The sequence below is a fragment of the Sporothrix schenckii genome (assembly GCF_000961545.1).
Source record: "Sporothrix schenckii 1099-18 chromosome Unknown Cont43, whole genome shotgun sequence".
In the NCBI taxonomy this organism is placed as follows: Eukaryota; Fungi; Ascomycota; class Sordariomycetes; order Ophiostomatales; family Ophiostomataceae; genus Sporothrix; species Sporothrix schenckii.
The window spans coordinates 1,390,414-1,414,845 of record NW_015971144.1 but is presented as its reverse complement, the minus strand read 5'-3'; the positions used below and the strand labels follow the sequence as shown (position 1 = coordinate 1,414,845).

Sequence of the window (24,432 nt, the reverse complement as noted above, 5' to 3'; positions counted from 1 at the left end):
ATGCCTGCCGGTATTCCGCGCCTAGGCCGCACTTTCCTTGCTTGTTTTTCACGGCAAACAGCCCCTGAATACGTTTTACGTTTTCACAGCAACAAGACGTCTTCGACGACAGTCTCTATTTGTTATTGCATCTAATTTGAAACAAACGCGCCAGAGCTAACAAAACTAGATTCCTGAAAGCGCTACGTTCGGTGATGGCTGTCCCGGCATCATAGCCTACGTCCCCGTGTGGCTGGCATTGCTTGTCTTTGTCGGCCGCTATTCATTGCAGCCGCTCTGGAAGCGCCGGCCGATTTACCTTCGCGGCTTTGCGACCGAAGAGGACGAACTCGGCCTAAAGCACGGTCGGCTGCCTCCATCGACGGGGACGAACGCCCGGCAAGACCGCCATAGTGGCGTGCAGGCCGGTGATACCGACACCGATGTAGAAGCCACGGCCAGCGGCTCGGCCGTGGAAATCGCTGTGGACGAGCCTGCTGAAGGGGCCGTCGAGTCCGACAGCGACAATGCCACCGACAGCAGTGCGAGCAGCACCATCGTCGGCTTTGGCCGGCGGAACAGCGTCGTCGATTCCCGGCCCGTGAGCATTGGCGGCGGTTTGGCGACACTGGTCGTCCGGTCCTGGCACCTGATGGCCATCACGCTCTTTTTGCTGTCTGTGGCGGGTGTGGCTACGAGCCTGATTCTGACCTTTGCAGCCGGCCATGGCCGTTTGTACCTGACACCTGTTGTCCCCTGTGTGAGTACCGTGCCCCCATCGGTTTGTCGTCCTTGATTGCGAACGCCCAATACGCTGACTTTCTGACTGCGCAGTTCATCTCCGCGATCTTGTTGGCAATTGACCGGCCTCGGTCGCTGCCAAGCAGCGTCCTCTTCATCTATACGAGCACACTCTTCGTTCAAATTGCATTGTTGTTCGGCGTTCCCGGACTGTCCGAGTGGCCACTTAACCTGACCTGGCTTGCGGAGATGAGCGTGACGAGTCTGTCCATTGGCATCATGATGGCGATGCCCATGCGTGACCCTCGCCTCGGCCTGGGCCGCGGGGACGACCGAATTGCCGGCATCTTCGAGACGCCGTCCATCAAGAGCCGCAGTCCCGAGGACAATCTCAATATGTACCAGTGGATGACGGTCAATTGGATGGCCCCTGTTATCAGCTTAGGCGCCACCCGCCAACTCCAGGACGAGGATGTTTGGCACCTGCCGTTTGAATTCCAGCACGCCCGTCTTTACCGACTCTTCCATGACGTCAAGGGCTCCGTCACCGCCCGCATCATCAAGGTCAACACACCCGACCTCATCATTACGTCGCTCCTCGGTATTCTCGACTCGATGCTGTCGATGCTTCCCATCATTCTTTTGAAGCTGCTGCTCGCGTCCATGGAGGGTCCACAAGCCAGTGTGCGTGTGGCCTCCGTCTACGCCGTGTTCATTTGTATCACAAACATTGCCCGGGCCCAGGCCGGTGTCTTCTCGTTGTGGTTCACTCGCCGCTGCTATGAACGCTCTCGTGGCGAGCTCATCACCATGATCTACGAGAAAACACTGCGCCGGAAGGCCTTTACCTTCCCTGGTCTAACAGAAGCAGACAAGGGCAAGAAGGGCGGAAAGGGCAGACGCAGACGGGATTCGGCTGTCGTCCGTCCGAGAATCCTGACTGCCCACGGTGGTGGCGGTGGCGGCGGAGGAGGTGGAGGCCGTAGTGGCGGTGCCCGTGGACCAGGAGGTGGCGGTGGTATGACCGAGATCGCCAACAGTGTCGCCAGCGGCTCCGCCCCCGCATCGACTGGCAAGATCCTCAACCTCATGCGCAATGACGTCTATGAGGTGGCCCAGCGCTTCTGGGAGTTCCCCACGCTGTTCACGAAGCCCCTCAACTTTGTCCTCTCCATCTTCCTGCTATGGAATGTGCTCGGCGCCGCCTCTCTTCTGGGCATCCTGGTCATTGTCGCCGCCCAAATCATAAACGTCTACGTTGTGAAGGTCCTCGTCCATTGGGAGCTCGCCCGTCGTGCCGTGACCGACACCAAGCTCCAGGTCACGTCGCAGTTCATCGAATCGATCCGTCATTTGCGGTGGTACGACTGGCAGGACAAGTGGCTGGCCAACATCCTGACAGCGCGGCAGAAGGAGCTCAACTATCGGGTTATTACCAACCTCATCCAGAAGGCCATATCCATCATCAACCAGCTGGCTGCCTCTTTCTTCCCCGTGGCTGCCTTCTACGCCTACACTGTCATTGAGAAGCGTCCTCTCACCATTGACATCGCCTTCCCTGCGCTAAACCTCTTCAACTTGCTCGAGCAGAGCCTTCGCGAGCTGCCCGATCTCATTACTGTCATGCTCAACGCCAATGTTGCTATTCGCCGCATCGAGGCTTTTATGGCCGAGCCCGACAAGGAAGGAATTGACGACGAGCCAGGGCGCGACGTGCTGACGCAGGCGCCCGAAGGTGCTCTTGTCGATGGCATCATTCGCCCGCCTGGCCCTCTCTACATTGGTATGGAGGATGCGGCTTTCGCTTGGCCCACGGCAGAAACAGCGATTCTTACCAAAGTGAGCTTTGTCGCCGACGGACCGGGCCTGACTGTGATCTGCGGAAAGGTCGGTACTGGCAAGACGGCCTTGCTCATGACCCTACTTGGTGAGATGGACCAACATGCCGGCACGCGCTCCGTTCCCAAGGAGACCATTGGCTACAGTGCGCAGACGCCGTGGCTCCAGAGCATGACCGTTCGTGAGAACATTCTCTTCTGTCATCCTTACGACGAGACGCGGTACAACCGGGTTATAGAAGCGTGCTGTCTGCTTCCCGATTTTGCCGAGTTTGAGGCCGGTGACATGTCCAATGTTGGAGAGAACGGCATTGGCTTGTCTGGTGGACAAAAGGCTCGCGTAGCTCTGGCCCGCGCCATCTACAGCCGCGCCCGCATCCTGCTCCTTGACGATCCCATTGCCGCTCTGGACCACAACACCGCCGAATCCATCATGAAACGGCTGTTTGCGACATCCGGTCTCATGAAGAACCGCCTCGTCATCTTTGTTACCCACCGCATGGACCTTGCTGCCGACTATGCCGACCAGATCTACGAAGTCAGTGACGAGCACGGGATTGTCTCCAAAATTGACGCCGACCACGTCCGCCGGACGCTCAACGCATCTGCTGCTACCTCGACACTCGTCACCGTTGCCGACGAGAGCGAGGCGGGCTTGTCCGCAGACAACGATTCTGCATCGTCGTCGTCCGAGAGCGAGGCAGAAAATGCAAAGCCCCATGAAGACAAGGTTGCCAAGAACAAGTTCATTGAAGAGGAGCACCGTGTCCATGGCGGTGTCATGCTGTCCGTGTACTGGCGCTATATCAAGGCGGGTGGTGCCCACTGGTGGGCGCTTGTCATTGTCTGCTTCGTCGGCTTCCGCATCTCCAAGATTGCGTACTTCTACTTCCTCAAGATCTGGGGTGAAGCCTATGGAAGCGACGCCGTGACAACAGTCTTGAAGAGATCACTATCGTCCATCCTTTCACCATCCATGCAAGTTGTTGTTGGTGGTGCGCAAGGCGATGATGACATGCTCTCTGTCGCTGTCCACCATGGTACTATGAACAGCACCGGGTGGACCGATAAGAATTTTGGTCTGCCCAACCCCGAAAGTGACGTTTTGCCATGGCTTTTCTGGTTCACCGTCTTGGCCCTGTCCTCTCTCGTATTCCGTACTCTTGGCGACCTGATCTTGATTGCCATCACATATACGGCCGGCAAGCAGGTGTTCCAGCAAGTCATGGTGCGGGTCAGCACGGCGCCATTCCGTTTCTTCGATGTGACTCCCGTGGGCCGGCTCATGAACCGCGTCACATCCGACATTGGCACAATTGACGGAGCCATTGCCCAGCAGATCCACCGCTGTGCGTGGTTCGCACTGAACTGGGTCTCCTCCATCTTGGTCATTGCGTCTGCCACGCCGACCTTCTTGGTCATGGCCGTCTTCATGACGTCGGCCTTTGTCCTGATCTTCTTTCACTTTTTGCCCGCGTCTCAATCGTTGCGCCGTCTCGAGATGGTCTCGCTGTCGCCTCTCATGTCCAATTTCGGCACACTCCTGGAAGGCTTGACAACCGTCCGTGCGTTCCGCGTCCAGCCGCATTTCCAAGAGCGCATCATCGCCACCACCGATGCGTTTCAGCGCATGGACCATTTTTACTGGTCCTTGCAGGCGTGGCTGCAGTGGCGCTTTAATGCGCTGACCGCGCTCTCGACGTTTGCCCTGACCATGACGGCTCTGGGAACCGGTCTGTCCAGCGGTCTCGTTGCCTTCGTCTTGACCTCTGCTGCGTACTTTGTCAACTCCACGCAGGTCCTGTGCCGCCGGTACGGCGAGCTGCAGATGCAGTTCGTCTCCGTGGAGCGTGTCACAGAACTACTAGACCTGGACCAGGAGCCGGTCGGCGACGTGGATCCGCCCGCGGCCTGGCCGACGACGAATGACGATATTGTGTTTGACAATGCGTCCTTCCGCTACGCGCCGCACCTCGAGCCCAGCCTACGCGAGATCAACATGCGCATCCCCGCCGGCTCCACGGTGGCCGTCACGGGCCGTACTGGGTCAGGAAAGAGCACGCTGGCGCTGGCGCTGCTGGGCACCATTCTGCCGGACAACAACGAAACATCCCAGGGCAGCATCTACATTGGCTCGATGAACGTCGCCACTGTCAACAAGCACAAACTGCGCCAGCGCATCAGCTTCGTCGCACAGGACCCTGTGCTCTTCCCCGGCTCCCTGCGCGAGAACCTGGACCCAGTCGGCGAGCACACCGACGAGGAGTGTGAGCTTGTCCTCCGCCGTGTCCTGGCTGATGCCGCCAGTGACTTCACTCTGAGCAGCCGTGTTGACGGTGGCGGAAAGAACATGAGCCAGGGCCAGCGCCAGCTGATTGGCCTCGGTCGGGCTGTTTTGCGCCGCAGCCCCATTGTCATTCTGGACGAGGTAAGTTTAGTTCCGTTGCGGACGTTTGCGTTTGTCACCATGTAGTCGGTGATTGCTAACCGTCCAGGCCACGGCTTCTATTGATAAGAAGACGGCGTTCCAGATCCAGGAGGTCCTTCGCGAAGAGCTGCAGCACAGCACGGTCATTACCATTGCCCACCGTGTTGAGGCCGTCCGTGACGCCGACTTCTCTGTCGTGCTCGAAAACGGCCGTGTCATCCATGCCGCTCCAGTGGAACCAGGGTCTACCCCCATTGGCAGTGACCACGGTCCGTAAAACAGCTTGTTGACGGAGCGCATACCTGGGAATGCAGCTCTGAAAAACGATTACACTTGATTTTGGATAATTTTGTTCATCGCGAAGCTTTAACGCAAAGCATATCGATGCGTTGGTTCTTGGAGTTTTTTTATTTTCATTTTTCTTGAATAAAAGTTGCCGACCAGCGAATTTGAATGTCTCATTTTTAAACATGGTCATGATGAGGTTCTCTCTCAGTGCTTTTGTGAAATATTTTGTTTTATTTCATGTCTTGATATTTTCCTTCTGCCATGCACTAACAAAACAAGGAAAGTCTCGGGCGACATCTCGTGATCCAACTGCAACACAGGTTGAAAGCCAATACAGTATATCTCGATAAATGAAGGCAAAAAGGACACGTTCTGGGTACGAACAGCAGCCAGTGGCAATATTAATCTGCAAATATTAAGCCACACGCGATCACGACGCTGCACCACCCATATTAGCCTGTATTCGCATCGAGACCCCCAAATATGCCGGCACACGATAATTGGGATACTAACAAAAAGGACAATACGTGCACAGCATCTCATTGGCTCGAAGTCGGGAAAACTGTTGCTGTTCCTTGTCTTCGATTGCCGGCCAGGCTTCCCTCCGCTCCCCCGCCTCCATATGCCTTTCCCCATGTTTGCTATGACATAGCTGGGCCTCGTTAATACCCGAAGGGGATGGGGCAGAGGACGAAGAGGACAGCAGTAGGAAGCATGATGGACAGATTGAAGCGGCAATACTAGTACCGCAAGGCTTCTGGCACATGCTAGAAACGCGCGGATACTCGAAACCGTTTCGTGGCTGGTTCTTTGCTTCGTTTCTGTCTGGCCCATGATAAAAGCATCACCAGGCTGTGTCGAGCCGTTCTCCGGTCACTACACTTTGCCCACACCTCCATGTTTTGGAAAGCGCGCTTGACGACCACGACCACGACAACCGGCTGGATCGTGCCAACGAAATACCTGCCTTTGACAACACATTTGTCTCTCTCCAAACCACTCCATCCTCAATCACGATGAAGACTGGCAGCGCCAGCGCGCTGCTCTTCCTCGTCTTGCAGGGCCTCGGCTCAACGCACGCGTACGAAAAGGACGGCAAGCACTTTATCAACTGGGACGCCCACGAGTACCCCATCGTCGCCCACTGGAACTGGCACCGCCCCTTCCCCGACCACGGCGACCCGCCCATGGGCTTCGAGACCAAGTGCAACGTCGTCAAGAAGTTCCACGCGCGCAACTACCGCCTCGGCGACTTGCGCAACGGCGAGGGCCATCCGCTGTACCCGTTCTCGGACGGCATCGAGAAGTTCATTGCGGGCCGCACGTACCCGGGCAGCTGGGACGGCGTCGACCACGGCGGCATGCAGCGCGACCTGCTGATGATGGAGTGGCGCGAGCTGCCCGTTTACGTGCGCAAGTGGATCGAGGACCACGAGATGCGGCGGCCGGAGATGGACGACGGGCGCACGTGGCGCTTCATGGTGTTCCAAAAGAAGTCCAAGAAGGCGGCGGCCACGGCGACGGAGCCCGCGGCGCCGCTGCGGGCCATCCCGACGGAGGGGGCGGCGGCGTCGACGTGGACGCTGCCGGAGGTGGCCGACCGCGACAAGGTGGTGTTCTTCGCGCCGGGCCAGCTGTATCCGATTCTGCCGCTGTTCAACGCCAAGGGCGGCGGCAAGTGCGAGGACTCGTTTGCCGACCTCAGCCGGTACGTGCCGGCGGCCAAGGACGACGCGGTGGTGGCGTGGCCGTTTGAGCACTCCAAGCCGGACCCGGAGCACGGCAAGGTGGACATCTACTTCAAGATCCGCACGGAGCACGTGCTGGAGTCGGACCACGGGCGCGACCGGCGGCTGATGTGGGACGCGTTGATGCGCAATGCGCGGCGTTCGGACCGCAAGCATACGCGGGCAGAGCGGGAGGCGGGTCGGGACAGCTTGGGTATGCCTGAGCGGGATGAATTGTGAGAAGGCGAGCTGTCTATTGTACTTGCTATAGGGAGCACGAAGACCTTGCACAAAATCCAAGAAGAGAGTCGACCGAATACGAGCATGGCAAAGATGCAGTGTTGGTTCTCGACAAGGCGAACAGGAGGGGAATCCAAGTAATGTGAACTAAACAATAACAATACGGAAAGCATGAGCTGCCACAAGAAACCAGAAAACTACATAATGAATAGAAACGTTAAACACGGAACGAAGACAAAAGCCGTAGTGTTGCACCTGCTATGCCGCTCATAAAGAATCGAACCTTGTCATCAACCAAGAACTACCTCTGCTCGCCGTTGTCGGCCAAACTCAAACCGCGCATCGCATCGCGCGCCCACTCGTCGTCCGACACCGACACGGGCCGGCCACCCGCACTGGCGTCGGCGGCGCCCACGACACCGCCATCGTTGCTGTACATGACCTGGCTCAACCGCCAGTCATTGTTCATCGACGGCCGGCCGTCCACGCCCGGTAAGAACATGTCGTGTTGTTGCTGCTGCTGCTGCTGTTGTGGAATGGGCGGTGGCGGTGGTGCTTGTCCTGGTGCGCTGGGAGGCGGTGACTGGACACTCTTGCGCGGGACAGGCTTGCGTCCAATGGGCGGTGGCGGGCGCTTGGCATCGTCGTCAGAGCTCGAGTCAGCATGGGCGTCGACGTTGCGCACGGCCAGCAGGCCGCCGGCATGGGCCTGTGTCGGCGTGAGAACATCGTTTTCGTTTTGGTACTCGTACTCGTGGTCGCTGTAGCCGTCCTGGCCGTCTCGTGCCGTGGACGGCCGCTTGACAACGACGCTGTCGTCCGCCGGCATCTCGACCGCGCCAAAGCTGGGCGGTGGGAGGCCGTCGTTGTCGTTGTTGCTGTTGACGTTGCCGCCACCGCTGACGTCACCAACGCTGCTGGTGCGGGTGCCGTCACCGCTGCTCTCGGCGCCATACGCAAACTCGTTGTCATGCTGCTGCTCCAGTTCGCGCTGCTCGAGAATCTGTGGGGGGCCGGCAGACGACGGTGCGCCGCCGCTGCCGCCGGGCCCGCCGCTGCGCATACTACTGAGACTGGCCCGGTTGGCATCGGTGGCCGCACCGCTGCTGCTGCTGTTGCCCATCACATTGCTGTCTTGGTCGAGCGCGGCAAGGTCGCGGATGGCAAACTGGGCCATCGTACGCATCTTGCGCGAGACCCAGCCGGCCAGGATCTTGCCGCGCTGTTTCTCGCCCAGGCGGGACCGGGGGAAGTCGCCGCGGTTGACAAAGGCAACAATGTCGACGATGATCTGGTGCTCGTTGAGGATGGCGTTGACGATGACGGGCACAATGGAGGCCAGATAGGCCTTGCGTGCAACCTCGACCAACACCACCACGAGCCCACCGGCTTGGAAGACGGCACTACAGGTGTTAGTATACGGAAACGAAAAAAAAAGAAGAAAAAAAGAAAAAAAATTAGAATAGAGACAGAGAGGTAGAAAGGACGTACCATCCGCCGGGCACAATGATACGGTGGCAGCGCTCGACCGAGTTCTCAATGTCCATGGGGAAGTGGCTCAGGCCGTTGATCTCAAACGTTTCGCCAATGTTACCGAGCACAAAGAGCACCTGCATGTCCACCTGGGCGCCGCTGGGGCCGATGGGCCGGCTCACGCTGTGCAGGAAGCCCAGGTCGCCCGTGCGAACATAGCGAATGCTGGGGTCGCCGTCGACGGTGCGGCCGTCGAAGCGCTCCTTGTCGAACGCGTCCTTGGAGCCGTAAAACGACTTGACGCACGCCTCGGAGTCGACCCAGATCTCGCCAAACTCGCCGTCCAGGCACAGCAGCCGGCTCTCGGGGTTGACAATGGCAATCTGTGTGGACACGGGCACCATGCCGGAGTCCTGGACGAGCAGGGCGCGCGGGTTGGCGTCCGGGTCGACGGGCATAATGAGGCCGCGGCGCAGCGCCTTGGTGTCGAGCCACAGCTCAATGGGCTCGATGCACATGTACGAGCGCGAGGCCACCATGGGGTTGAGCACGTGCGAGTACACCGTGTTGATGGCCGTGCGGTCCAGGCCCGTGGCTGCAAAGTGCAGGCGCACCTTTTGGAAGACGTCGACGCGCGGGCGGCTCTCGGCCGTGATCATCATGTTCTTGAGCTCGTGCAGCGTGAAGCCCTTACCCGGCATGCTCGACATGGCGTGGTCCAGCATCTGCGGCGTGGCGTACGTGTCCTTGATCTTGTAGCGCGACAGGATCAGGAAGAGCGACACGGGGTTCTGCGCAAATTCGACAGGCGACAGCAGGTACGTCGGCGTGCCAATGTAGATGCCCATGAGACACGTGTGCACAAAGCCCAGGCCGGTCGTGCTGCGCACGCAGCCCAGCACGGGCCGCGAGCTCGTCATCTGGCACGTCTCCTTCTGCACCTTGCACATGCCCAGAATGGTGTCGTGGCTCAGCTGGACGGCCACGCGCCGCTGGTCGGGCGTCCAGTAGGTCCAGATCAGCGCCGGGTAGTTGGCCTGCACCCAGGCCGGGTTCATTGTGATGCCCAAGTCGCGCAGGCCGCTGTTCTGCTTCGACGGCCGCGACGTGTTGTAGATGCTCGGCACCGACAGCTTCAGCACCTGCGCCGACTGCTTGACGTGCTGCGAGACCGTCTTCATCTTAAGCAGATGGTCAATTTCGCTGTTGACAAGCACCGCGCGCACCTTGAAGTCGGCCACGAGGTGCAGAAACGCCGGCACGTCCTCGGACAGCCGGTTCTGGTCCATGGGTGCCATGGGGATCACGACAATGCCCAGGTTCAGACAGGCGTGCACCGCAAAGACAAAGTCCTCCGAGTGCGTGTACATGAGCACCGCATGGTCGCCCGCCTTGAGGCGCACCTTGTTCTTGAGGTACACAGCGACCGCGGCGACGCGCGTGTCAAACTTCTTCCATGTGATGCCCTTGCCCTCTTTGCCCCGGCCGTCAATGGTGCAGTACGCCAGCTCCTCAGCCTGCCGCGCCACGCGCCACTGGATCAGGTCGGTGATGCTGTTGAAGTTGTTGAGCGGCGTGCTCGTCTTGTCGTCCATGACGACCTCGCGGCGGTCGATGCCCGAGTACTGGTTGTCGGCGCCCGCCAGGATGTGGCCGCGCGAGTCGGAGGCGATGCGCGACCAGATGCCGCCCATGGGATCGACGCCAAACGGCAGGTTGAGCACGGCGTGCTCGACGCCAAACTTGACGTGCACACAGGCCAGGTTGCCGTTGTCAAACTCGCGCCGGCACAGCATGTTGCCGATTTCGCGCCGGCCATTTTTCAGCACGCGCGGCAGCGCGTTGGGCGCGGTGATCATGACGCAGTACACGCGGAGGTGGTGCATCTGCATCAGGACGTCCATGCACCGCTGGGCCAGCGAGTCGAGAAGGGCGGTGTCGAGCTGGCGCGGCGGACCGCCGGTCGTGGCCGGCGCCGTCGAGGCCGATGTCGTCTCCAGGAGGACGATCGGCAGGTGCTCGTCGTTGACAAAGACGTCAAAGGCGGAGCAGTCAAAGATCTTGGGGATCGTGCGCAGGATCGTAAAGACAATGTGCTGCACGAAAAAGTAGCGGTACTCAACGATGTCGTTGTCCGGCTCAACCCACTCGACCTTTTGGCGGATGCGATCCTCGTAAAGGCCGAGAACAAAGATCTTGCCCTCGATGACGGTGCCGAGCAGGCCCGTCCGAAGGAACTCGGGCTCCACAGCTGTCGGTGTCGGGTCGCCCGGATCGAATTTGTAGGGCCGGGCGTGGAAGATCTGCTCTGTGTGCTTCGGCAGGGCCCAGAAGCCGCCCGACAGGGAAGGCGAGTCGACCCAAATCTCACCAATCGTGTGCGGCGAGGACAACAGACAGGTCTCCGGGTCGACGACGGCGAGCGTGGCGTCGGGGATCGGATAGCCAAAGGCGCCGACACGCACAGCACCGGCCTCGCCGTGCCGCTTGCGCGCCTCTTCGCCCATAGCAAGCACGACCACCTCGTTCGTCTTGAGGGCCTCGCTGTCGAGGAGCACTTCGCTTAATTCGTTAGCAGCGCGCTGCTCCGTCTTGCCGGTCGTGCCGCCACCCAGCAGTGAGCCGAAACCTCCCTCCGCCATGGGCGTCACCATGTCCGACGCATCGGCCTTCTTGCCGTCGAAATCGTCGTCGTCCGAGTCGTTGCCGTCGCCGAGATCCAGCTTGAGAGGGCAGCCCATGCGCTCTTCTCCACCCAGCCAGTCGCGGATGCTGATCACCATGCCACCATGCTCCGGAAGACACAACATGGGGGCGACGACTTCGCGGGCATGCGAGTTGCGCAGCGGCCGCAGCCAGCGGTCGGCGAGGATCTCGTGGAACTCGGGGTCGACAGTCAACGTGTCAATCAGACACATCTTGACGGAGTGGAAGTTGGGCTCCATGCCCTTTTTGAAGTTTCGCGTGGTCATGGGGTCCTGCTGGTAGTTGTACACGGCGCGCTTGAGGCCGGGGTAGTCGGCGGCCATGAGGGTGGCCTTGTACTTGGAGATCAGGTGGGCGTACAAGCCGGCGACTTCGGTCGTCTTCTGCTCCAGCCAGACGACGGTATGGCCACCGTACACGGCAAAGAGCACGGCCAAAATCATGCCGATGCCGTGGCGCGGGTCGAGGTACGACAGGAGGATCTCGCTGCTCGCGCCGCCGCCAATCAGCCGGCCGTTCTTGTCGCGCAGGGTAGAGCCCGTAAACGAGTCGTTCGGCCGGTTGCCAGGGACGGTCGACACCACGGCACTCAGGCACGCCAGCTGGTGCATGATGGTGCGGTGGCTCAGGACAACGCCACGCAGGTCGCCCGTGGGGGCGCGCGAGAACTCAATGTAGGCCAGGTCGGGGACGGACAGCGGCGGCATGTCGTCCTTCTTCTTCGGGTGGTAGCTGCCGAACTCGTTGGTCTTCCACCACTCTACACCTTTGGGCCAGGTCAGCTTGTGTGTCGTGATGTCGCGCTGGAACGTCTTGAGGTTGTTCTCGGTGGTCAGCGCCAGATGGGCCTGTGTCGAGGTCAAGATCAGGTTCAGCTTTTGGTAGTCGTTGAAATCATTGATGGGCACAGCCACGACGCCGGCAATGAAGCAGCCGAGCAGCGCGATCGCGAACTCAATGATCTCGGAGTCGCGGTAGACGAGCGCCACACGGTCACCACGGTACAGCGAGCTCTTGTCACGGATGACTTGGGCCACCTTCTCGGCACGCGCAGCCAGCTTCTCCCATGTGATGGACGCGATTTCTTTGCCGCGGACGTCGAGGACCCAGTAAGCGGGCATCTTGGAGGTCGTGCGGCCGCGATGGCGCAGAACTTCGGCAATGTTGTCGAACTTGGACATGGGTGTGTTCCCGTCGTGAGGGTCGTAGATGGCAAAGGGCACGTCCCGCGGCTCGAGCGGCAACTGGTACTGCAGGGCGTCGGGTGGCGGGAGGTCGTTGGCAGTCAGCATGGGCGGGGCGGTCGCGGCCGTGGGCGAGAAAGCATCGCCGACCGGGTAGCGCGGGCCATGGCCCAGTGCAATCGGGGAGAAGGGGTCGCCGCCGCCGCTCGAGTAGCGCTGCGCGCCGCCGTAGTCACCAGACATCGGCCCCTGGTCGTAGGACTGTTGCCCGGCAAAGTCGGAGAAATAGGCCTGCTGTGTGTCAAGCATACTGCCTGCGCGGCTGTCGTAGGGGTTCTGCATGGACTGCATGGACTGCATGGTCTTGGCCCCATCTTTCATGCCATATCCGTCGCTTCCGTCGTCGTAACGCTGCTGTTGGCTGTCCGGGTTGAACGCGTAGTCGGTGGACACCATGGTCGCCGATCGAGACATGTCTGTGGCCGTCCGCGCCGGATCGCTGCCACTGCCTCCTACAACGGAGAGACGATTGTCGTTGCCGCCTTGCGGAGACGAAGGGAAAAGGAAGAGCGAGTCGTGGGGAGAAAGGTTGGCGCGCTGCTCCGCAATTGGGCCGCCGGGTGCAAGCAGGTTTGTTGGGTAGGACGGTGAGTGGACGCGGGGCTCGGTCGCAGCGGACTGGGCGGGTGAGTAGGAAGACGCGACGGACGAGTTGGCATTCAGCGCCGCAAAGGAGGCATCGCGATGGTCTTGCTGCTGGCCGCCTTCTGTTGGTGACTGAGGGCCATTGCTGCCGGATGTCTGGAGGGCCTGGAAGCCTGGGGGCACGCCAAACTGAGAGAAGAGCTGTGTCCTCCGCTTCTGGTATCTGTGAGAGGAACGGAGAGTCAGAAAACGAGTTCGTGTCGCCGAAAAAAAAAATGGTATTGACGGCTGGGATCTGCCCACTAACCCTTTCTGTGTGATGTCTCCTTCCTGCGGGTGTGAAATGGGCCACGGTTAGCAGTTTTCCTGTCACAGCCAGGGCTCCACGACGCATACGAATCCCCACACAGCAGTCTATGCTTTCCCAAAGTGCCCCGAGCTGCCTCGTATCGGATCCTGTAGCTTTTCCGGGGCTTCCTGGTCGTCACGTACCTCCAGCTCCTTCTCCAGCTCGTCAAGTCGATCCTGCAGCTCCGGCGAGAGCTCGGCCATGGTGTCTGGTGTCCTGGTCGGAGGAAGCTCGACAGACGTTTGGCAGCCTCTTCAGAAGGCCGGTAAAAGTATCGTCGGTCGTGGTAAACAACGGTCGTCCGGAGACAATTGCCAAAGTCGAGGGCCGCAAAATTGTCACGCGCCGTCGGCCGGTCTGTGTCGGGCAGCGTCCACAACACACGCGGGCACAAACAGGGACGGGCGGCAAGAGTCGCCTGCAGAACAGCCGAGTGCTCGCCTCGAATGGGTATCGCAAGAAAATGGATGCTGCCGAGTCAGAAATATCGTGAGGGGGAGCTAGCGAGCCGAGTGCGAAAATGAAGCCTCTGGGCGGCCGTCGGAATGGCCAACGTAAAGATGCTGGCGAAGACAGGAAACGGAAACGAGGAAAGGTACGGCGTACGTCGTAAAGGGTCCTCAGCTGGCGTGCGGCACTCTCGTGACGTAACACGGCGTCGGGAGGAAAATGGTGTTTGTTTCCTTTCGTTTCCTGCTTTCTTGTATCTGGTGGTTGTGAAATGGGGGAGGGGGGACTAATGGCCAGGGCCTGGCGTTGTTGTCAAACCCGCGAAACGTGGGAAAATGTGGGAAGGTGCAGTCAGCGATGATAGTTGGGACGGACAAGCCCAGTGCAGTTGAATGTTTTCGCACGGACTAGGTGGACTGTTACGTTAACTTTAGCAGGGCCTCGGCAGGATGCACACTGTTTGGTGCCAGCCACCGCACGGTATGCTTGTGCGGGAGAGGTAAACCTTGTTTCCTCGTAAACGGCCACAAGCTGCAGCACTTTCCTGCGTTTTCCTGCGGTGGTGGTGGGGTAAATACGGGGTTGGTGTGCTATTTCTAGCGTTTTGGGTGCAGACGCCGTCCAGCCGGTCGCTCTTTATCCGTACAATCCACAAAGTAGCATAATTCGAGCCGCTCGTTCCTTCCGCCGAGTAACGTATTTCAATCGTTGACGATTTGAGTAGTTCCGTCGTGGCTTCCCCTGATGTTGGAAAGTTGGCTCGTTTTGGTTTGCCCTTTCCTTGGTTGGTCATAGGGGTCGTCCTTTGCGACTTCCTATTCCGGCAGCTCTGCCCCTTGGTTCAAATGGCAGTTACGCCTGCCGTCGACCTTCGACCTTCTTATGCATCCCTCCCCTGATCTTTTCTGCCACTTCTCGAGTTTTCAGATAGATTGTTCTCATTTCGGTGCTTTCTCGTGTTTCGGTGCTCCCAAACCTGCAAACAACAGCACTCGCATATGTGCAGACAAGTCTTGTGTTGCTGTCACACCTGTCGACTTCTTTCCCGTCCCGATGTTGCAAAGTGACGAAGTAATGCAGGGCGTGGCACAACCACCACAGCCAAGGACAGGGGAGAAATAATACGACAATTTGAGCTTCACGACATGATATCCTGTATACCCCTAGAGCACGGCTGCGTTCCTGACCCTTAAAACGTCCACGCTTACTTTGCCAGGTCTAGGTTCTCGTCTGGTCTCGGTCTTCGACTAAAAAGTCTCATGCGGGCCGTCAAAGTTGAGAAACTGCGGAGATAAAGGAACAAGCCGATAACCGAGTCATGACTGGTGTCGAGCATCTCAAATCGCGTCTGCCATGGTTTATTGCACGAGTACCTTCTCGTGCGACAGACACACGTTACGCAATGCATGCCAGCCGCAGGGGGCCAAAGGGGAAGTGGTAACTTTGCCAAACGCTTTGTTCCACGACATGTAAGTTGTCAATTTTTACTTTATTTTACTCGTTCTTCGGACGTGATCTCTCAAGGCCATACATCGTTAAAAACAACAGCACAATGAATAGTTCTGGCTTTGTTCTTTGCAGATTCTCATTCAACCATTTTGTTTAGTCTCTTTTACAACTATCTTTTTTTTTGTTCCCTCTTTCAGCACGTTGTTCTCTGTTACTTTGTTCATTAATTTCATTGTTGCTCATGCTGCCTTTTATACCAAAGAACAACAAAGCACGACAGAATGAATTGAACAAGCCAATGAGCCGCAACAAAGCCAACCGAACAATGGCCCTTTCATGGCTGGCTTGTTTGTTTACTTCCTATGTCCAGTCTTATGTTCACCTTACAACCTGTTAGACAATGGCAGTGCCTCAAGCTGTATTGCTCTATGAACAGCCTTCCTTTAACGGAACAGCACGATTGTGCACATTTTGTTGTCCCCTAACTTTAGGATATAAAAATCACCTGTCCCCCATGCATGTTACGTCTTTCTTTTCTACAATTGTAACATTCCTCAACAACCTTACGACAATCATCCTATTCACGAAACGTCAAGTAGTTCAGCTGTGCTGCTACAATCCTTCTTTCACAACGTATTCTTTGGAGTTCGACACCAATATACTGTCAGCACGTTTCTGACCACCTGCGTTTCTTCTTTCACCTTTTCATTCGATCACTTTACAACATGTACTCTCCCACCGACCAAGAGCTGGACGACCTTTTCGGCTCCGGCCAAGAAATCACGCCTCCTCACCCGATGACCAACAACGCCGTTAGCTCCTTTTATCCCTTGCCAATGGCGTTGCCCATGCCAGCAACACCTAAGCAAGTGGGTGCTCGTACTTCACTGGAAACGCTCTCGTCTGACTCGACCGTCTTCGTTCCCGACTTCACTCGTGATCAAAAGAAGCAGCTGTGGAAGATTATCAAGACCACCCAACGCCCTGGCTCTCAAACTACCGACCCACAGCATCTGCTCCAGCGGTTCCTAGACCAGCAAGCGGCCGCCGCGACGGCTCGCACACAGCCATACACCACGCCTGGTCCAGGGGCACCTCTCGTCCATCAACTGTACAACATCCCCATCTTGACACAGTGCGAGCCCAAGGCCAATCCGCCCCCGCCGGGTGCCCGAATTAGCCATGCCCGGGACAAGAACAGCGAGAACCGCATCGGCCAGTACGACTGGTACGACAAATTCCCCAGGCAGCCCAACTGGGCTGTCGGCGACGGCAAGGACAAGGTCCGTATCGACTACAACAAGGAAGGTGAGCTGAAATCCAATGTCAAGTTTGACCGCAAGATCCTCGAGGCCTACATTCGTGGCTGTGCTGAGAAGGGCATCCCTCTCCGGCTGTGGATCCAAAACAAACCAACAATGCACACCGACCGCTGCCCGACCCTCACATCGGCCATGTGCCGCGCTTCCGACTGCCCGGAGACCCGCAACAAGATTGCCCGCGGCATGTACCAGGTTTGTTTTGATGAGCACCCGACCGAGACGTCCAATGGCCGCTTTGACCCCTTTTACGTAGCTGGCTATATGCACCTCTTCTGCCTAGAGGAGATGATCCCCATGGCCGAGCTGATGACGTTTGCTGATGTCCAGCCGGATGTCCGCGAATTTCCTCTGGAGCAGCGCAACCCCATGAGCCTCCACCGCGACGGTACCGGTCGTACGCTGCTGGGCGCTTACAACGAGTGGAAGAGCAACCACTACGACCGGTTTGTGCTCAACAACATCTCCATCTCGAAGGCCACCCGCCCAAGCAGCGATCGTCTTTACAACTTCCTCACCGTCAAGAAGATGGAGACACAGCCGATCACCCGTCAAAAGATGCGTGAACGGCGCAACGGCTTTGACATTTCCAAGCACTGCGGCAACCTCCGCAAGGTCGCCATGCACAAGGCCAGTATCAAGAAGAAGCGCAAGCGGGCGCTGAGCGACAGCAGCGAGGATAGTGATGATGCAGACAGCGACGTCGAGGTGATTGTCACACAGCCGAGTCCCGCTCCCAAGCGACCACGAACGGAGGCCGCGAACTCAACCGCTGCCACCACCCGCACCCCATTGCCGACTCGCCGTCGTCGCCCTCGGCGTGTGTCCAAGGCGCACGCTACGCAGTATATCGGAGTGCCTGCTCCTATGACGGTGCCCGCTCCAGCTCCAGCGCTGACCCATGCAATGTACAACCCCTACGGCTTTGGAAACTTTGCTCCATCTGCCACGTCGACTCAGTCGCCCTCGCGTAGTGTCCGTGCCGCAACTTTGGGCCTCAATGTGCGCACCGATCTGGCGCCGCCCGTGCCCGTGCCCGCTCATTATGGCCCTCTCGACATGCCCATGGCCAATCTAGGCCTGGATTCAAATTCCTTCTGGAACGCCTACAACCAGTTCATCTTCAACGACCAGCAAATCCTGCCGCAAACTGGTCTGCCTCCCCTGGCTGCTCCTGCCTACGGTGCCAGCCCATCGTCGCCGTACAAGTTGCGCGACACCCAGGCTCGCCGCGAGAGTGCTGCCCGTCTCGTCTCGGCACGCGCGTCCCAGGTCAGCAATAGCGCCCAGAACCGGAACGTGATCCCCGACCACCTCATCGACCCGCAGCTGCTCCTTGGCGACGCCCTGGCCAACAGCCCGCACAAGTCGAGCCGTCCGCAGCCTTCTGCTAGTGCCGAGGCAGCGCCCGCTGACGAGCCGCTCACGCCCAGCCGTCGTGTGACACGGAGCATGAGCCGGCACAACATGGGCGGCACGCCGGTTGAGCCAACGGCCCCGCACACAGGGCTCGCTGCAAATGAAAAACCAAAGACGCCCGTCATTGCGGAGAGCGATGCTGCAGACCTGACGACGGCCGATTCCGGCGCCACTGTCGGTCACGGGCTGTTTCAAGAGGACCTGTTTGCCGACGTTAACTACCAAGAGTACCTCGACTACATGAGCACGCAGCCCGGCGGCGAGCAGCTTCCAGAGGGCTTCTTTTACAATCAGTAGTGTAGCTGTGCTCAGGTTATGCCTTATATTTCTTTTGCCTTGCCTTCTGGAAGGTTTAGGCAGGTAAGTCCTGAGAAGTGCTAAGTTTTGTTTTCTACAGTTACTTTTTGATGTTTTGTTAAGTCAAGTTTCATGTGCGTTGTTTTGAATTTTTTTTTCTTTTCTTTTTTCCTTTTTCATTTAACTATCGTAAAATGCAAATTGCTACAATTGCTTTACAATATTATATATATACAACGAAAAACAAAAACAAAACAAATTGATTAAGAAAACAAAATAAATGCCAAAAACAATTGTGAAATATTGTCATGATAATTATTAAAGAATAAACAGTCAACATCGAAGCCCCGCAACTTCAAAGTCTTCTCCACCTCACCCACTCACAGGCTGATACGAAGCCAGTAATATCATCCAATCGCCCTTTCCGCAGGCAGCCAAGATAACAGCCCTGAAAATACTGCTTTGTTCGCTTGACAGGCAAACAAAACTCACGATGTCTTATGTCCATATGCAGGTTGAAGTGATGTCCACTAGCCTGGCCAGACCACCAGCTACAGATTGTGCCCCGCTTTCGGGCGGCCCGAGAGGCTGTTAGTGGGGAAAGGTGAGCAGGCATCCTTTTCCCTTCGGAGCATGCCCTTTCGCCGTTGTTGGTCCCCTCGTTCAAATGTTCGTCATCTTCTTGACACGACACGACCCCCGCCATCTCGAATCAGTTGTCGAGTCGTATTATGTGATGATTTGCCCGTTGGCATTGTGTGTTGTCGGGTGATCTCTCCGGCGGACACCTCCACACCGCGAGCTCCGAAAATGACACCTCAGTCGTTACGCATCAAAAGAAGGCAGTCGACATCAACTCGGCGATCTCAGTTACGCACAGGCCAGCTCGAGTAGCTCCCCACATTTTGCATTTGCCTCTGGGTCACGAAACCTCGAAGGCTCTTGAAAACACGAGCCTCACTCGGCCTGTCTTGCTTGGGTCAACGGTCGAGGCTCTGCATCCCAAGGGCTTGTACGCCTTGCGCCACTGTACTACTTTTGCGGCGGTGCCGACGACATATTGCCTTTGAACTGTTGTCTGCTCACATCATTTCTCTTCATATGATTTCTACATGGGAAATGTATATGCCACGATTCGTGGACAATTTCTTGTTTGTCACCTGGCAGAGATGTACTCGCCCTTTGTGTATCGGTCTCTCCGGCGTGGTGAAAGGAGCTATGTTTGGGGATCCGCCGTTTTTGGCTCACAAGTAGGCCGACGCTGCATGCAGGTCTCCCTTAGCAGTAAGGAGACCCCCAGGTACCTCTTTCACGTGCATGCAAGCAATCCTGCAAGCAGACTTCCAAGTTTGGACACTGAGGTTGCACGATTGGCTACGTTTACAAGCAAAGCAGGCATGGTCGGAGGCCAACCCAAAACAATGAATTGATGTGCTCACTCTCGAAATAATTTCACAAAGCAAGGTGGGTCGCGTAACTTGAGAAACATCAATGTCTTCAATAATATGGAGTGCAACGGAGGTAGGTTACCGCACCAGACTTACCATCGCTTTGGTCGTCCACAGTTGGTCTCGTTGATTTATTTTTGTATTAATGATCTGCTCTGGACGGCTGGATGGGGTGAACTTGCTGTTTGATTTCGTCTTTTTCCAGTTTCACAATGTTGGGACGCCACCCCTGTTACGTCTCTGTGCCCGTAGTTTAAGCCAATGTATGTGGGACAGAGCCTGTTCTGCTGAACAATCAACTGCCACGTTTGCGTTGAAGACAAAGTAGCCATTAACAAAGCCGTTTTGAGCCCGTCAAGCCACTGTTCCGGGCTTTACCTTAAAGCGGCTCGTTCCTGTCACGATTATGTTACCACTTGCTCCTTCCCTTCATTAAGATGTTCAAAATTCATGATCACGGCGTACGGGTCGTAAAATTTGGTTGGACCACCTTGCTCGCTTGTTCTTGCCTTGCGGAAGCCCTTGCGTTGCGTACTTTCTTCACGTGGGGGAGAAACGGTCCGCAAGGAAAGCACGATCAAGGAAACAACGCCTTCCGCCAGAAAGGAAAGAGCGCCGTGTTTTGGTGTGCACAAAGAGAGACGGCGGATACGCCAGCCAGGAAAGCAATTAAGAAAGGACGGACCCCCTGCAAATCTGGGACACAGTGATCTTTTTCTATTTTTCTATTGTACCACTACGGTCCCTATGAGAAGCTTGTCCAAATGAGTCGCGACACACATTTGCTTTCACGCAGGTCACACATTTGAGCAAGAGCAAACAGGAAGGGCGTTATCTCGTGGGGCACGTTCACCTTGGCCGTACATTCCCCGGTTTGCTCCGTTGCAACGTCTGTGGCCCCCAACCCAACAGCTAGAACGCCAACACCTGTGCACTTTCCCTGGGCGCATTTAAGATCTTCGCTCACTTGCGTGGGTCTGGCCTCAACTTTGTGCATCCCATTTCATTCACGGCCCCATACCTCCTTCCCCTTTGTAACACACCTTCTTGGTCGCGCTTGCCCACTCTTTTTTTGGCACCTGAGGGAAACTACACCTCTAGGCTTCTAGCGCTCCTACCCAAGTCCACAAAAGTCCCACGGTAGCTCGTGACTACCGTTCGTTTCGGGACATTGACGTCGTCTTGCCTTCTCTCGTACCTTTTAACCTCTTTCACTAGATTCTCGTCTTCTCCTTTACATATATATGCCCCTGCATCCCCTTTCAACCTTAAGCGATTGATCCCTCGTCACACCCATCTGCTCGCACGTTATTCGCGATCCTTCCTGGGCTCCCATTACCGACATCAGTTGTGCCGCCCATTCGTATCGTCGCATCTTATCGACCCACATACAAACGCCGTCGCCAGGAAGCTCTTTGCTGTGAGGGCGCATTCTGCACCCACGTTTCACAGCAGCCAACACCCACCACCGGGCGCATTCCGCATCTTACACCTTTTCATTCGTCTCACTGTCTCATTGTCTCGTGGCACATGCCTCTCCGCCCAGTCCGCTTGCCCGCATTCTTAGGTCGTACATAGAGGGCTGCTTTCGCCCGCTATCGATCTTCCTTTCGGTCGTTCAATCACTTACCACGTCAAGGAGCGCCAATGCAGCGCGCGTGAAGCCCCCCTCACCATACCAATTGAGGAAGCGCATGCGGAGTACATCTGACGAACGCCGGCCATAAGCACGAGACCACTACGCACTGGCTCTCTGGAAGCGCACCTTGGAATACGATGAGTGGCAGCGGCGGGCCCGATGCGTCGGCCGGAGCCTCCAGCTCGCCAGCTCTGCAAGTGATTGTTCTTGTAAGTTGACTTGCGTCGCTGCGGTTTATTTCATTGCACAGCTTGTCCCAGGCATAGAGTGTCCCAGTGGACGACGGCCTCCGGTTGCCAGGCTCTCCCCCGATAGGTAATCATTTGCCACCGCTCAAATTACGTCGCGTCTCGCAAATCCTTATCGGCATAAGGAACGAAGGCGCAAAAGTTCAGAGCCAGGGCCTAGCAACGGGCGCGCTTGCGCTTGCGCTCTCGAGCTTCACAAACAAAGGACAAAGGGACGCAAAGCAACAAAGGAAAGCAACTGTGACCAAACCTGGTCTACTGGTCCAAAACGCGCCATTTAGCGTCGTCCATTACTTTTGTTTCCTCTCCTTTTAGCCACTGTCGTTCGTTTTGTGCTTTCAATGCTTGTTGTCCTGTATTCGCACATGGTCTTAGTGAAGAAACCTTTTGTGGAATTGGAGCTGACGTATTCAACTTCAAGGGATCTGGAGGTGGGCCGTTCGAATCCAACACGACCGCCTTTCTCGTGCGGTCGACTGCTGAGGGATGGCGACGAGGCTCGATTGTCGCGCTGGATGCCGGCGTGATGATGAGCTCCATTACGCGCATTTTTGAGCAGTCGTTACCAGAAGGTTTGAGTGCAGCTGCCACGACTTCGCCAAGCGACGAGGGAAGCGATACGCCCGAACCACCATCATTATCTCTGCCATACACTCTTACATCTGGGCCCTTTGCCGGCCTTGAGGTACCACATGCATCCGCAGCCGCCAATGCGTCGTTTGTCCAAAGCGCTCTCGTTGACACGTATCTCATCACACATCCGCATCTCGACCACATTTCCGGTTTTGTCATCAACACAGCCGGCCTGCCCGGAGCACGGCCAAAGCGATTGGCCGGCCTCCCTTCGACGATCTCTGCCTTCAAGACACACATCTTCAATAACGTCATCTGGCCGAACCTCTCGGACGAGAACAATGGCGCCGGCCTTGTCACATTTATGCGTCTCGTGGAAGGCGGTTCGCCGGCTCTGGGTGACGGAGAAGGCCGCGGGTATGTCGAGATCAGCGACGGCCTGGCCGTCAAGATCTGGGGCGTGAGCCACGGCCATTGTATTGAACGGCACAGCCACCGGGGCAGCGGCTCAAATACGCGATTCGGAAGCATGGATGCGAGCAGTGGCTCCTTGAACGCCGGTGTCCTCAGTCCTCGTCTCGCGTCCCACCAACCATCGTCTTCCTCGCCCCTCGTACCGCTGTCAATACAACCACAGCTGCAACAGCAGCAGCAGCAGCAGCATCATGCACAAACGGCACAACAGCAGCAGGTGCCCGCGCTCCCGGGCCAGCAACCCTCACAACAGCCGCCACCGTCCCAGCAGACAACACCATTGCTTGGGCCACAGCGACGGGAAAGCTTGGCTCTTCTGTCTGGTGGCGGTAGCGTTGCTGCTGCACGCCAGGGCAGTCTCGGCGGTCTTATACCACAAGCAGCACAAGGCGAAAGCATATGCGTCTACGATTCGAGCGCCTACTTTATCCGCGATGTGAAAACGGGCCGAGAGGTGTTGATGTTTGGCGACGTTGAGCCGGATTCTATCTCGTTGTCACCACGCAACGGCCTTATTTGGCAAGAGGCTGCGCCCAAGATTGCGGCTGGTAACCTCGCCGCCATCTTTGTCGAGTGCAGCTACGACGACTCGCAACCACTGGACCGCCTTTACGGCCATCTGACGCCCCGGTTTGTGGCCGAGGAGATGGCCAATTTGGCCGCGGAAGTTGCTCATGCGCGTATCGCCCACCAACAACAGCAGGCCGAGATCCAGGAACAGCAAAAGCAGTACCAGCGGGACCGTGACCGCGACCGCGACCGCGACGGCCGGAAACGCAAGCGCTATGGAGGCGACGACGACCGCATGAGCATCAGTAACACCTCTCGGACTGCTAGTCACAGTCGCCGCAAGACAGAGGCCTTGGAAACGGCTCCCGGCGAAAGCGCATCAGATACAGCGCCAGCGGGCCACGTGTCCATCGAAGTACCTCCAGTACCAGAAGACCCTGTTTCGCCGAGAACCGTGAAGCCGGTACGGGTGGCGATTGCTTCGTCCACAGAAAGTACCAGCGCTGTGCTGCCACCGACTATCCCTGTCGACGTGAGCAGCGACGCATTGCAGGCCGAAGCCGTCCATATCGCAACGCCAGCAACACAACCGTCCCTCTCGGACGCGGACCCCTCACTGCCGTCGTTGGATGACGACGTCCTGCAGGCACCATCCACGGCGCCAACATCGATTCCCGATGTTACTTTGGCGGTACCGTATCAACCACAAACCGAACCGCAGCCGCTGCCTCTCCAGGGCCTCAAGGTCGTGATTATTCATGTCAAGGAAAAGCTACGGGACGGGCCGCCTGCGGGCGACATTATCCTGGACCAGCTGCGAGAGCACGAGGCGTGCAACCCGCTGGGCTGTGAATACATTATTTCTTATTCAGGCCAGAGCTTCTTTTTCTAGACTAGCTCTGTAGGGGCTGCTTAGCACGAATACATATACTTTTATGCGACTCATCGACGGACAGTAGATGGGCCACGCACCGGTACATACGCCCTAGTTTATATTCCAGACATTGT

At 57.3% G+C, this 24,432-nt stretch overlaps 5 protein-coding genes across 5 annotated transcripts; 4 read left to right on the top strand and 1 right to left on the bottom strand.

The window, feature by feature from the left end:
* On the top strand, window positions 1-5,263 carry SPSK_02139 (ABC transporter; the record flags this gene model as incomplete). The annotated part of the gene is made up of 4 exons (XM_016729016.1): window positions 1-72; window positions 170-760; window positions 814-4,986; window positions 5,054-5,263. The coding sequence occupies 4 exons, from the start codon at window positions 1-3 to the stop codon at window positions 5,261-5,263; spliced, it is 5,046 nt and encodes a 1,681-aa protein (XP_016589180.1).
* A 1,027-nt stretch (window positions 5,264-6,290) lies between these two features.
* On the top strand, window positions 6,291-7,241 carry SPSK_02660 (uncharacterized protein; the record flags this gene model as incomplete). Its single annotated transcript, XM_016729528.1, has 1 exon — window positions 6,291-7,241. One exon carries the CDS (start codon window positions 6,291-6,293, stop codon window positions 7,239-7,241), a length of 951 nt encoding a protein of 316 aa, XP_016589179.1.
* A 301-nt stretch (window positions 7,242-7,542) lies between these two features.
* On the bottom strand, window positions 7,543-13,801 carry SPSK_02131 (uncharacterized protein; the record flags this gene model as incomplete). Its single annotated transcript, XM_016729008.1, has 4 exons — window positions 7,543-8,644; window positions 8,712-13,472; window positions 13,557-13,579; window positions 13,742-13,801. The coding sequence occupies 4 exons, from the start codon at window positions 13,799-13,801 to the stop codon at window positions 7,543-7,545; spliced, it is 5,946 nt and encodes a 1,981-aa protein (XP_016589178.1).
* Window positions 13,802-16,222: 2,421 nt separating this feature from the next.
* SPSK_02274 (uncharacterized protein) lies at window positions 16,223-18,532 on the top strand (the record flags this gene model as incomplete). Its single annotated transcript, XM_016729146.1, has 1 exon — window positions 16,223-18,532. One exon carries the CDS (start codon window positions 16,223-16,225, stop codon window positions 18,530-18,532), a length of 2,310 nt encoding a protein of 769 aa, XP_016589177.1.
* A 3,224-nt stretch (window positions 18,533-21,756) lies between these two features.
* Window positions 21,757-24,316, top strand: SPSK_02245 (3',5'-cyclic-nucleotide phosphodiesterase; the record flags this gene model as incomplete). Its single annotated transcript, XM_016729118.1, has 3 exons — window positions 21,757-21,828; window positions 21,886-22,152; window positions 22,289-24,316. 3 exons carry the CDS (start codon window positions 21,757-21,759, stop codon window positions 24,314-24,316), a joined length of 2,367 nt encoding a protein of 788 aa, XP_016589176.1.
* Window positions 24,317-24,432: the final 116 nt, after the last annotated feature.